General features: G+C 43.3%; 1 protein-coding gene across 2 annotated transcripts in view; it reads right to left on the bottom strand.

Annotated features, from left to right (window-relative positions):
- Positions 1-726: 726 nt before the first annotated feature.
- FKBP9 (FKBP prolyl isomerase 9) overlaps positions 727-14,591 on the bottom strand; it is a gene marked incomplete at its 5' end in the record, with an annotated part of 16,912 nt that continues 3,047 nt past the window's right edge. The window contains 9 exons of one of the 2 annotated variants that reach the window (XM_080975907.1): positions 727-2,101; positions 2,974-3,137; positions 3,954-4,099; positions 6,254-6,440; positions 8,849-8,994; positions 10,871-11,060; positions 12,241-12,386; positions 12,854-13,043; positions 14,035-14,180. In XM_080975907.1, the coding sequence (XP_080832033.1) occupies positions 1,922-2,101; positions 2,974-3,137; positions 3,954-4,099; positions 6,254-6,440; positions 8,849-8,994; positions 10,871-11,060; positions 12,241-12,386; positions 12,854-13,043; positions 14,035-14,180 (1,495 nt within the window). In that variant the 3' untranslated portion in view covers positions 727-1,921. The remainder of the gene's footprint in view (positions 2,102-2,973; positions 3,138-3,953; positions 4,100-6,253; positions 6,441-8,848; positions 8,995-10,870; positions 11,061-12,240; positions 12,387-12,853; positions 13,044-14,034; positions 14,181-14,591) is intronic. The other variant, XM_080975908.1, reaches the window with a different exon arrangement.

Raw genomic sequence — 14,591 nt, 5'->3', positions numbered from 1 at the left:
TGCTGCTTGTAACAGCTACCAGGCAGGTAGAGAATGCCCAGTTCTCATGCATGATTACTACTTGGAACAGACCCATGTGAGACAAACTGCCTATATGAATCTGTTTCCCATGAGAGCCCAATGCTTTCAACAATGCTTTAGTTGAGATTCCTGCATTGCAAGGCATTGGACTAAATGACCCTCTCTTCCAATTCTATGATTCTAGCCCAGCTCCTCGTGCAGATACATGGTATTGTTTTAGGTGATATCTAATAATGCTAATTACATATATCAATTCTAGAGAGCTTTGATATGGAGTTTTTTCATCTCTTTACAAGGGGTAGCTTAAAACCAAAAAACACCACTCTCCTTCTGCCAGAAAAAGAAACAAAAAAGCAGCCAGTATTATTTAAAGTACTGTTCATAATTGGTGCATATCATTTGTTACCCACATTCAGCCTGCAGTTAATTATAAAAGGTGAAAGAATACAATATTAATTTACAGTGCTTTGCTCATTCACATTGTACACTTTGCCTCAATAGTTGGGCTACAACTACATAAATGGTTTGTTCACCTTTCAGAGAGCTTTTGGATGTGATCTGAACCCCTATGTCCCAGCTCCAATTCCAGAACTAGCCAAGCAGTTCAGATATATATTGAAAACCATAATTTAGATCAATATTGTCACTGTTAAGCCTTTCCCCATCCCCAGTCGCCTGTACATGGAGGAAGAGTAGTGCAGAATGTGTCTGTCCATATTTTATTTTAATAAAAATAACAGCATGTATCACACTTGACAAATCCGTAAGACATTAATAATATTACAAAGCGTATAAAACATAACTTTGCTTACTGCAAAAGTGTTTTGAAAGGTATGTCGTAGTTTTAGAACTAGCACCATTCTACAATTAAAAAAGAAGACGCTTTGTACATTCCCGTTAGTGGGAGGACCGTGGCTTTGTGCTCCTTTTCCCTTTGAGGGAGGTCACTCACTTAATTTATGCTCTTGTGCTCTTTAGCCGCAGGGTATTAGCTCAGTTGCGTAGTGTGTGGTGCTGATTCAATCCCCGTAAGGTTCATATTCTTGGAGGTGGCTGGACTAGATGATCCTCATGGTCCCTTTCAACTCTACAAAATGTTTTTATAGACACAAATGAGACCTGAGATTCACTCTGAAGTACACTTATGACAGTTCTCTAGTTGAGGAGTCACTGCACAAAAAAGTAGATGGAGTAGCCATATGTTGTATACACAATTACAATCTACCATTATGCATATTGCAGCATATTTCTAGTACAGTTCTGCTTTCTTTTTTCTATAATACACGTGTGAGGGCAGACTAATTTCAGGGTGATACTCAAAAGTAGGCCCATTAAAATAAATGGACATGTTTTGATACACGGCAAAGAATGATACACACTTTTTGTGATTAGTTTTTGTATTCATAGCTTCAGTTACAATCCTTAGGGAAACATGACTCCCCATCTCCAGTACTGCTCATGGTGCTACCACAGCATCTGAGATAACGGCTTTGAAAAAGATTTAGTGCAGTTCCTCCCATTGTAGAAGATTTTCTCTTCCTTGGAAAGATGATTATAAAACTACAGTTGGAGAGTAACCGAACAGGGCCGTGGCGCAGGAGTTTAACAGAAATGTACATTTTTGTTCTAAGCTCAAAATTCTTTACCACCTCTCAAAAAATACGTCACAAGATTTGTGTCACTATTTTTTTTTTAAGTCATTGAAACCAATTTTGAGGCATTTCACGTTTTATAAAAATGCCACAGTCTTCCCCTTACTTTAGCCTACTTCACTCTTACAAAGACAGGAGTATTCATTTTCACTGTCCACACTTTTAAGTATACACACACACATTTCAAACCACTTCTATTGTGCATACATTCTGACAGCAGTTTAGCTCCTACAAATTTTAAAAACAAACTACAGTTCATCATGTCCCTGTGGCTCTTGGTCTTTCAGTTTGAATTCATCAGCGGTTATCTTGCCATCTCCATTTCGGTCCTGATTGCTGAACATGTTTTTCACAATTGTTTCAGAATCAAAGCCAGGAGCTAACTTTCCTTTGCCAGCCTTGACTTGTTCGTGGATGTAGTCGCCGAACTACAATTTAAAAAACAAATACATTAGTGAAAAGTAAAATAATGTTTGCAGCCAGGTTATTTAATCTTAAAACTCCAGCGAATAGGATGTTGTGGTACCTTTGCATCTGTCCCCTCATATTCACATCAAGTGCTGAGGAAATACCAGTTAATACTTTATCTCTAGTGAGTACAGTGGTACCTTGGTTTATAAACTTAATCTGTTCCGGAAGTCCGTTCTTAAACCAAAGCAGGGGACTCCATTTACAAATGGAACACACTCAACAGGAAGTGAAACATGTTCTGCTTCCAAGGCAAAGTTCACAAACCAAAACACCTACTTTCGGGTTTGCCGTGTTCTTAATCCAAGTTGTTCATAAACTAAGCTGTTCTTAAACCAAGGTACCAATGTGTCTTTTGAGAGGTTCAGGTGTCAAATTAGTACTTAAATTCCAAGGTGCATGCCTCTGCTGGAATTTCAAATAACCAAAAGGAATTGGGAAATTCCCATAAGCAGTGTTTGTATCCATTACTACTGTAACAGCTGCTGAGTCCTGACCCTTTGAGATTTTTTGTTAGGGACCTATGTCACAGACATTCAGTTAAGCTGGGCTTCAATCAGATCCTCTTAACTGGAGTAGCTATTCTATGAGTAGGATTATGCATCTCCCTCCTGTGCTCAAGACCTAGAAGCACATTGGTCTCTTGTTTCTGTAGAAATAATTGCTTTAATTTTCCCTAAATGATGTCCCGTCAGAATAGAAACATGATCTTAAATATACTGCTTGAAGACTGGGGCTCCACTCAGTGTCCTGTATGTTCACAGTAAGTCTGTGAACTTACTAGCTCCTATAGAATTTTTTTCCAGTGCAGCTTTACTAGCCAAAACCTTACCTCTTCCAGAAGAACCTCTCCATTATTATCTTTGTCAATCTCTTCAAAGAGATTAGGAGAGACTTCCTCATGCCATACAAACATATAGCCCTCTGGTAAGCCAGACACCAAGTCGAACAGTTCAATGTCAAAAACCAATACGGCACTACCAGGCACTTCTCCTTCTGTAACAGTAAATAACAAAAAATAAAGTAAGATTTCTGTTATGTAGGAGCATTTTGGAATTTGGCCCACCCCCAGCATTCACAAATTGTGCAGTTAATACAAATTGTTCACATTTCATCCACTGGCTTAGAAACATCAGCAAGCTAAAATATGAGAAAATAAAGCCTGCAGGATCCAAAAGAAATATAGCTAACGTATTCTTTATCTTAGAAGGTACACTATGCTTTGTGACTATTTGCACTTAAGGTAAGGTTGTTTGCTAATTCACAAGAATGTATAGCCTTTCCCCATTGCTTTATTAATTTGGGCTATTTTCATTCTGAGAGAAAACCATATATATAATATAATATAATATAATATAATATAATATAATATAATATAATATAATATAATATGATGCACCTCTTTACCTTAGCTTTTAAAAATTGAAGTGTATAATTTTAGGACACATTTCTATAAATTTAAGTTTTAAACTGTTTTTAATATTGTGTTTTTAATTGTTGTAACCCGCCCTGGGACCTTGGTGGGAAGGGTGGGTAATAAATGGTGGGGGTGGTAATAATAATAATAATAATAATAATAATAATAATATCATTACACAGCTATATTCTCAACATCTCATGTTGTGAATATACTTTTTAGACTAATATTTTTACTTAAATTGCATGGAGGATACACTACTTCAAAGCTGTTCATGAACCAATGAACACATTTAAGGAACAAAACAAGACTGCTCACAGAAGCCAGCTGTGACACCTGCTACAGAAGAAGACCAGACACATTTGTGTGTCAGCATCACTATTAGCTTCACTTACCAACTCCAGCCTCTCCATAGCCAAGGTGCGGTGGGATAATAACTGTTCTTTTCTCTCCAACACACATATCTCTGAGACCCATATCCATTCCCAATACAACCTGTCCAGAACCCAGCACTATATTATAGGTTTTCCCAAGGCTAAACCTGAAAGAAGAAAATAGTAGTTCATAAGCTAGGATGTGCCAATGTAACATCAGAATTCCACCTCCTCTAGCCTTTTGACATTTACCATTTCCAATTTCTATGTGATGATCTGAATTCTTAATAGACTCTAAGAAATAGATTATGGGATGCGGGTGGCGCTGTGGTCTAAACCACTGAGCCTAGGGCATGCCGATCAGAAGGTCGGCGGTTCGAATCCCTGCGACGGGGTGAGCTCCCGTTGCTTGGTCCCTGCTCCTGCCAACCTAGCAGTTCGAAAGCACGTCAAAGTGCAAGTAGATAAATAGGTACCGCTCCGGCGGGAAGGTAAACGGCGTTTCAGTGCGCTGCTCTGGTTTGCCAGAAGCGGCTTAGTCATGCTGGCCACATGACCCGGAAACTGTATGCCGGCTCCTTCGGCCAGTAAAGCGAGATGAGTGCCGCAACCCCAGAGTCGTCTGTGAGTGCACTTACCGTATTTTTCGCACTATAGGACGCACTTTTTCCCCTCCAAAAATGAAGGGGAAATGTGTGTGCGTCCTATGGTGCGAATGCAGGCTTTCGCTGAAGCCTGGAAAGCGAGAGGGGTCGGTGCGCACCGACCCCTCTCGCTCTCCAGGCTTCAGGAGAGCCCCACCGCCAGCCCCACAAGCTCGGGGGACAGCGGGAGAGGCGCAGCGCGCCCTTCCCGCTGTCGCCCGACTTGGTTAGAAGGCTGGCGGGGGGGGAGCCTGCTCCTCCCCGTCGCCAGCCCCGCAAACTCGGGAGACAGCGGGAGAGGCGCAGCGCGCCATTCCCGCTGTCCCCCGACTTGGCTAGAAGGCTGGCGGGGGGGGGAGAAGCCTGCTCCTCCCCGTCGCCAGCCCCGCAAACTCGGGAGAAAGTGGGAGAGGCGCAGCGCACCCTTCCCGCTGTCCCCCGACTTGGCTAGAAGGCTGGCGGGGGGAGAAGCCTGCTCCTCCCCGTCGCCAGCCCCGCAAACTCGGGAGACGGCAGGGGCGCAGCGCGCCCTTCCCGCTGTCCCCCGACTTGGCTAGAAGGCTGGCGGGGGGAGAAGCCTGCTCCTCCCCGTCGCCAGCCCCGCAAACTCGGGAGACGGCAGGGGCGCAGCGCACCCTTCCCGCTGTCCCCCGACTTGGCTAGCAGGCTGGCGGGGGGAGAAGCCTGCTCCTCCCCGTCGCCAGCCCCGCAAACTCGGGAGACAGCGGCAGGGGCGCAGCGCGCCCTTCCCACTGTCCCCCGACTTGGCTAGCAGGCTGGTGGGGGGAGAAGCCTGCTCCTCCCCGTCGCCAGCCCCGCAAACTCGGGAGACAGCGGCAGGGGCGCAGCGCGCCCTTCCCGCTGTCCCCCGACTTGGCTAGAAGGCTGGCGGGGGGAGAAGCCTGCTCCTCCCCATCGCCAGCCCCGCAAACTCGGGAGACAGCGGGAGAGGCGCAGCGCGCCCTTCCCGCTGTCCCCCGACTTGGCTAGCAGGCTGGCGGGGGGAGAAGCCTGCTCCTCCCCGTCGCCAGCCCCGCAAACTCGGGAGACAGCGGCAGGGGCGCAGCGCGCCCTTCCCGCTGTCCCCTGACTTGGTTAGAAGGCTGGCCCAGCCCCGCAAACTCGGGGGACAGCGGGAGAGGCTCAGCGCGCCATCCCGCTGTCTCCCGACATGGTTTGGAGGCTGGCGGAGGGCTTCCTCCTCCCCCAGCCCCGCAAGCTCCCAGAGCGATGCCAAAGCTGCGCGCAGCTTCGGCTTGGCTCTGGGTCCCGTTCTGGGGGAGGGGGAAGCTCGGGCTTCCCCCGCCCCAGCCCCGCGCCTGGCGGGGGGGGGGAATAATTTTTTTTGCCTTTATTTCCCCCCCCAAATCTAGGTGCGTCCTATGGACCGGTGCGTCCAATAGTGCGAAAAATACGGTAACTGTCAGGGGTCCCTTAACCTTTACCTTTAAGAAATACATTGCAAGTTGGACCATGCAGAAAATTTGTTAAGACAAGTGACCCCAGAATCCAGAAATCCCTCAGTCTGATTAGCCCTTCCCTTCATCATTACTCTCTCACCAATTGTAACTTGATGAAAGCAAATTTATAGAAATAAGTGATTGGGTAGGCCCACATGCACAAAATATTCCCAGTTTCATGCTTCTATTGTTCTTTGCTGCTAAACTACATACTTACGTTGAGTCTAGCACAGTGCCATCTAAGAGTGAGGCATTGTAGTGATACTTCAAGTAATCGCCTTTCTTGCTCAGAACAGAGCAGTTGCTAGGTTTATAATGGGTGGTAATAGCCACAGAGTCAGATGGATTGTGGAAGTCTATCACATGAATATCAAAGACCAGCACAGCAGATCCCGGAATCTTTCCTAGAACAATAAATGATATGAAATATGAAAAGAAGCCACCCACCCTTCTGCTCTTACAGTAAAGAACTGATCTGATATACTAAAATTATGTACTCCACAAATGAGACTTGGTCATCTCCAAATGTCATGAAAGGGGCTTTTCAGAGGTTGGCAAGTGTGATAATTTTCCACTAGCACGAATTCCATGCACTTTCAAGAGATGGTGAGACATGAGATAATTATATTTTCAGTATTCCTAGTTAAAAGCTAAAAAGCAGAGACATCACCTTGCCGACAAAGGTCCGTATAGTTAAAGCTATGGTTTTCCCAGTAGTGATGTATGGAAGCGAGAGCTGGACCATAAAGAAGGCTGATCGCCAAAGAATTGATGCTTTTGAATTATGGTGCTGGGGGAGACTCTTGAGAGTCCCATGGACTGCAAGAAGATCAAACCTCTCCATTCTTAAGGAAATCAGCCCTGACTGCTCACTGAAGGACAGATCCTGAAGCTGAGGCTCCAGTACTTTGGCCACCTCATGAGAAGAGAAGACTCCCTGGAAAAGACCCTGATGCTGGGAAAGATGGAGGGCACAAGGAGAAGGGGACGACAGAGGAGGAGATGGTTGGACAGTGTTCTCGAAGCTACCAGCATGAGTTTGGCCAAACTGCGGGAGGCAGTGGAAGACAGGAGTGCCTGGCGTGCTCTGGTCCATGGGGTCACAAAGAGTCGGACACGACTAAACAACATCATCCTAAGCAAAAAAAGCAGTCTCAGCTGAGGCATGATCTTGCAGTGGAGTGTGAACAGGCTAGGTGAGGACCAAGTGGCCACATGGCAGGACTACTATACTGGTGCAGTGGTGGAAAAAGCAGCCTGCCTAGGGCAGATGCTGTAACAGAAGGGGCCATGGTGCCAGTAGAAGACATGGGAAGCTGGGAAGCTTCATGAACCAGAGGCTTGCAAGCCTTAATCCGCCTAGCTAAACTGCCTAGGTCAGCGGTTCTCAACCTGTGGGTCCCCAGATGTTGTTGGACTACAACTCCCATCATCCCTGAGCTCTGGCCTTGCTAGCTAGGGGTGATGGGAGTTGTAGTTCAACGGCATCTGGGGACCCACAGGTTGAGAAAGGCTGGCCTAGGCGAAAGGAGACAAACGGGGTCAGTTTGTTTGTATGTGGGCTTGATGTAAATTTTGAGCACCTGCCTGATGTTCAGGTTGTGCCATGCTGCTGCTGCACTGTGGGATGGATCTGGGCAGAAAGGAGAGAATTCACTCACCTTGCTTATGGAAAGTGGAGTTGACACTGACCACAAATATGATTACAATATATCAATGACTACATTGGCATTGGGGTTTGCCCTGCAGCTAATGCCAAGGTTCCTTGGGGTTGTTTGACCACCCGAATAGGTGTTAGGCTGGTCTGAAGCCACTGAGCAAAAGCCCAAGCGGGTGGGAGTGGGGGAACGGCAGTAAACAGAAGAGCAGAAGGAGAAAAAGAAGGGGAAATGCCTCTTTCTTTGTAAACAAGGAGCCAACAAGAAAACAGGAGAGCTGAGAAGTTCTGCCTCCAAGCAAAGGAGCACAAAGTGAAGCTTTGCCAGGAGAGAGGACTACAGCAGCTTCCATTGATTCCTATCTTCTAACCAGAAAGATGGAAGGCCTTTGAAGAAACATTAACAATTTTATTCAAGTAAAATATGAAGAAAGACAATGCAATAACACTTAAAATTATTTAACATGCAGAAGATAACAAATAATGTAACACGCCAGAAGGGGAAGATGAGGGAAGTCAACGGGAGGGAGGGAATTGTAAAATATAAAACTGGATAATTGTATTTGCAATTTGCTATAACAAAAGAAATCTAATTTTAAAAATTTATTCATATATATATATATATATATATATATACATATATATATATATACATATATATATATATAAACGGCCTTGGTCCAGTATATCTGAAGGAGCGTCTCCACCCCCATTGTTCTGCCTGGACACTGAGGTCCAGCACCAAGGGCCTTCTGGCGGTTCCCTCACTGCGAGAAGCCAAGTTACAGGGAACCAGGCAGACGGCCTTCTCGGTAGTGGTGCCTTCCCTGTGGAACGCCCTCCCACCAGATGTCAAAGAGAACAACAACTACCAGACTTTTAGAAGACATCTGAAGGCAGCCCTGTTCAGGGAAGCTTTTAATGTTTGATGTATTACAGTATTTTAATATTTCTTTGGAAGCCGCCCAGAGTGGCTGGGGAAGCCCAGCCAGATGGCGGGGTATAAATAAATTATTATTAATATGTATATATATGGATGGAAGATGGAAGGCCAACAAACTTATTCCATGCAGTGCACTGGACCTTAAATCTTTTAAATGCTGAAGTAAAAGAATGACTGGAGGGCACTGCTGCTGAATTAAAAACAGTACTCACCTCTTCCCTCCTCGCCATACCCCAAGTGAGGTGGGATGGTTATTCTCCTCTTCTCTCCAATGCATACACCAAGCAAGCCTTCATCCATCCCAGCAATCACATAACCTTTCCCAATGTAGGTATCATATGTTCGGTTCCGTGAATAACTACAGGCAAAAAGGAAAAACCTTTGCTTAACTAAGACTGTTATCAGTATGCCCATAGCTTACTGGCTTGACAGCAAAAACATCAGAAAGAAGTATCAACAGGGTGTAGTGGAACTGATGAAGTCATGTCTTATAATAGCACCAAACCTAAGTGTGACTAGAAGAAGTGAGGAAATTAAGCTAGCAAAACAAATACATAAATGTGTATAATATGATAAAACTTCAACTGTGAATAAAAAAGCAAGCCAAATATGTACCGTATTTTTTGCTCTATAAGACTCACTTTTTCCCTCCTAAAAAGTAAGGGGAAATGTGTGTGTGTCTTATGGAGCGAATGCAGGCTGCGCAGCTATCCCAGAAGCCAGAACAGCAAGAGGGATTGCTGCTTTCACTGCGCAGCGATCCCTCTTGCTGTTCTGGCTTCTGGGATTCAGAATATTTTTTTCTTGTTTTCCCCCTCCAAAAACTAGGTGCGTCTTGTGGTCTGGTGCGTCTTATAGAGCGAAAAATACGGTAACAGGATTACAAATATATTAACCGATAGGTGAAGTAACCTTAAACAATACTGAGCAGACCAAGCGCACAGACAAGAAAACTATTTTAATATACTGTATAGCAGCAAAATGAGAAGTCACATAAGACGAACAAAGCTAGAAAAGCTATCCACTTTGTGGTATGAAAAACACAATAAAAAACTGAGCCCGAATAGCATATTAATGTCATCCAATCAAGAGACACTACTCTCATGACATAGGGTTGTGTCTTGTCATCCCTTGGTTTTTATTCCAGAAATTCCTAAATGGGTCCCATTCAGATTCAAACTTCTTAAACCCTTGTTTTCCCTGTCTAACCCACATAATCCATATGATCTTACTCAAAGTAGCCATGCTTTTATGAAGAGGATTCTTTTCTCTTTCATTGTCTGGCACAGACAATTCTAGTGGCTAGTACCATTTGAAACAGTAATTTATCTTTTCTGTTTGAAAGATGTTGATCTTTCAAGTATGTCAGCAAAAATAGCATGGGGTCTAACAAAGTAATAGAGATCCTCTCATCTAGGTCCACCATGCCTCTGAATTTGGCTGCAAGGATGTTTTGGACAAACCACACCCATCTGTCAGTCACTTGATGTCATATTGCATCAGGCATAGAGATCTGTTATCTCCAATATAAGCACTAAATGCTAAGATGGGATGTAATGGCTAATTTTTTCTATTCTTTTAGGTTTATTGAAACAGATGCTCTTTGTTAAATCATGTGCCCCTGGAAGTAAGTGTCCAAAAGCAATTATCCACAACAGAAAGAAGCAAAGCACTTAATGTTTTGGTTGGTGATATTATTCTTACTGCACATTGACATGTTTTGATAAAACATGCTATAAACGTAAAGAATTGGTTTTCACCGTACAAGTTATTATAAACTAGCTTTAGTACAGATCCACTTTTGCTTCCCATTTATTATCATGGAAAGTGGAAAACCCACTAAACATTTATACACTAAAGTTACCCAAGAGGAGAAATAGGAAGTATTTTAAAATTTTCCCAAATGTGTTTACTTTATGTGCTGGTGTCCTATTAGCTGTGCTTTTCTGTCTGCTTGTTGAATGTAGTAATCTATGCCATCATCTTCTGTGCATTTATTACTTAAATCTCTTGTTTCAAACAGAGAAAAATGAGAGTTCAGGATAACCCACATCCATTGGAACCATTGTTCTACTTTTTAAAACTTTTTCTTAGTCTTATTTATTTATTTATTATTGAAGACCTTTACCAAGCTACTTAGAATACCTTTAAAGAATGCTCAGCAGAATAGAGCTATAAAAACACACAAAGAAATAAACAGAAAGTAGGAAACGTGTGTTCAGCAGTGTGGTTACCTAGAATCAAACAATGTGCCATCCAAAAGTGTACCATTATAATGGTATCTGAGGAAGTCCCCTACTTGGCTTCTACGCTCACAGGTTTCAGGCACATATTGTTGTTCCACAGCAATGCTGTCTTTGGGGTTGTGGAGATCTAAGAGAGCCACATCAAAGACCAGAGACGCTTGACCCGGGATTTCTTTACCTATAATCAAGGTGGATGGTAGGCATTTAAGTCAACACAAGAATTCAGAAAGAAATTCAAGCTAACCCCACATATACACATACCCTCAACCCCACATCTATTCCATGCTATAATATACATTTCATTTCTTTGCACCCCCGCCAATTCTAAAGCAACTTATGTTTATTAACATAAGAGATTCTGCTTCCAGGAATTTAAAAAAATAACTTCCATTTTGTTAATAGCAGTCTGGTTATTCTGCCAATTTTCTATCTGGAAAAAAATAAAGTTGAAAGAAATTAAGCTGTAACTGAGATTAAAGATGAATATTCCCTGGGCGATCAGATATTGAGTTGATTCATCAGTTGCTTCCTACACGAAACATTATGAGTTCAAATTCTGTGGAAAGATCTTCTCTTGATTTATGTTTCTCAGGGTTGTCTAATATCCACTAGCATGGACAAACACAAACCCCTGTGTTGCAAAATGTAACAACGCAAATGCAAACGCAACACGCTGGCTAATAACTGGTAGTGGATATATTATTAATTACAATGTCATTCAAAATATACTAATACACCACTTCAAAATAAAGTGCATATCATACAGTACATCTCACAAAATGTACATGTGACTGTAAGTTGTTGTACATAAAAGAGTGAAATGAGAAGTCAAACAAGTCAATGAATAGCGAGGAACGCCAAGCCATCTCTCAAAGGAAGATGTTCTATAAAAGTCTCAAAGGAAGATGTCTCTCAGGAGTCTTAAAAGGAAGTGGTTTGCGCTGTGGGTTAAACCACAGGGCCTAGGGCTTGCTGATCAGATGGTCGGCGGTTCGAATCCCCGCGACGGGGTGAGCTCCCATTGCTCGGTCCCTGCTCCTGCCAACCTAGCAGTTTGAAAGCACGTCAAAGTGCAAGTAGATCAATAGGTACTGCTCCGGTGGGAAGGTAAACGGCGTTTCCGTGCGCTGCTCTGGTTCGCCAGAAGCGGCTTAGTCATGCTGGCCACATGACCTGGAAGCTGTACGCCGGCTCCCTCGGCCAATAAAGTGAGATGAGCGCCGCAACCCCAGAGTCGGCCACGACTGGACCTAATGGTCAGGGGTACCTTTACCTTTACCTTACCAGTTATTAGCCAGTGTGTTGCTTTTGCATTTGTGTTAATACTCAAGACCAGCATAAACAAATTTGGCGTTTACCATCTCCGTCTTCTCCATACGCCATGAAAGGCGGTACTGTGATGATGCGCTTTTCTCCGACACACATTCCAAGGAGACCTTTGTCCATACCGGGGATCAGCCAACCGATACCCACATAAGTGTCATATGTTCGCATTCTATTGTGGCTGAAAATATAACAAAAAAGCAAGTTACTCATAGCCAGTGTCTTCCTTTTTAACACTGGAAGCAGGAAAAAATGTGACGAGTTGGGCTGAGTAAAATCAATGTAGACCAATGCGTATTTTGTTTCAAACCATTTTAGAAGTATACAGAGTATAAAACAACAAAACTTAGTTGCACAAAGGCAAAGACACCAAATATGCCACATTCTTTCCCTATTGCTTTAGTGGTTAAAAGCTGAACATTTGAAGCTGCCTTATAGCAGGCATGAGAGACCATTGGTTTATTGAGTCCAATGTTGTCTTATACTGACAGGAAGTGGTTTTCCTAAGCCTCAGGCATAGATTTTGTTCCCAGCCCTGCCAACAAAATATTTTCATTCACATTTTTATGGAAATTCTCACAGAAGCCCTCAAAAATCAAGACCTCAAAAAACATGAATAATAAAAAGAAAGAAATATATATTAACTACCTCGAGTCAAACAGTGTACCATCTAGAAATGTCCCATTGTAATGGTATCTTACAAAATCAGACACCTGGATTGTTCTTGTGCAATTTTCTGGCTTGTAATAAGTTTGAATATGAACTTGGTCTTCAGAATTCCAAAGGTCGATCAAAAGCACATCAAAGTGAAGCACTGAGTTTGCAGGAATTACACCAGCTGTGAATGCAAAATATATTAAAACGGAAATGATGCTTGCTGAAAAAACAGAATTAATGTAACAAACTACTGTCTCTTTTCAGATGTAGCAGGCATGCACAAAGGATGTGCTGGCTTAGGAACTGTTTCACCAGTGGCCCAGGCGTACAGAGACAGAGGCCACATTTAGAGTACTATAATACCACTTTCAGCTGTCATGGCTTCACCCAAAGCATTCTGGGAGCTGTAGTTTGCTAAGAGTTACTGCATACAGCCCACCATTCCCCTCCCAGAGCAAGAATTCCCAGGATGGTTTATCAATCAATCCCTCTTTACAGGGAACTTGAAGTGCCTCTGTTTATCAAGGATTTGGGAAAACAACGGACTTAGAGTGAATTCACTTTATTACTGTCACCCTGCTCCGAGTCATCACTACTGAAGCCTCATATTGTATTAAATTAATCTTGATCAGAACAGGACAACAACTTGTTCCTCACTGAGGAACAAGATGGATATTTCTGCCATCACGTATCTCTGCAACAATTGTAGCTAGAAGTCCATCTCAAAGAAATTAACAATGGGGAGAAAACAAAGATCCTCACATTTTTCAAAAAAGGGGGAAAAGGACTTGATGTGGAGAACAGGGGGAAACTTTAGCAATGATAGTTTGCTTGGTGTGCATGACATTGTAGTAATCTGGCCTCTTGAACTCGATTCATATAACATATCCTGAGATCTAAATATGTGGACTGAGCGGGAGCAGGAACTCCACGTGTTTCTCAGAAGTTCAGAACTTAAAATGAAGATGTGGAGTTTGGGAGACAGGGTCCGTCAGCATGGTCCCATGTCCTCCTCATCCACACATCCAGATCCACAGATATATCCCATGAACAGGACTTATCAGGCAGCAATGCATTCATTAAAAAATCGGGTTTGATGAACTTGTTAGAAACTCTGTATTTTCAACAGTCTTGTCTTGGATGAACATTTCCATACAGAGTACTGTACTCACAAACACCTTCGCTCCCGTAGCCAAGATGGGGTGGGATTTTTACGAACCGCCTCTCATTCACACACATGCCAATCAGAGCTTTGTCCATCCCAGCAATAAGCTGGCCTTTCCCCACAAACACGTTGAATGTGGAACCCCTGTCATAGCTAGAGAGAGAGAGAGAGAGAGAGAGAGAGAGAGAATGAACACAGTAGGTTACTTGCAAATTCATTTGCAATTCACTTAAATCCAGTTTGCAGGTATTTTGTTGGCAGCTCTTTTATTTTTGCCCATTTCTCAGTCATGACTATGACTAACAGCTGCTGATTCCCCCATGAACTTGTCTCACCTCTCTTTCAAAAGCCATCTAAACAAGTGTTGCTTTCATACCTTGTGTGGAATACCCTGGACGTCTCACCTCTCTTTCAAAAGCCATCTAAACAAGCGTTGCTTTCATACCTTGTGTGGAATACCCTGGACAGTCCTAGAGCTAGAAAGGTTGTAGAAAACCAACACGATGTAGAGCTTTGAGTATCTTTCCTACTAGGAAAGGCTAAAGAATTTGAGGCGGCAGGGGT

This window comes from Podarcis pityusensis (assembly GCF_964106645.2).
Source record: "Podarcis pityusensis genome assembly, chromosome: 12".
In the NCBI taxonomy this organism is placed as follows: Eukaryota; Metazoa; Chordata; class Lepidosauria; order Squamata; family Lacertidae; genus Podarcis; species Podarcis pityusensis.
The sequence above is the reverse complement of the archived record's forward strand: the minus strand, read 5'-3'. Positions and strand labels throughout refer to the sequence as shown.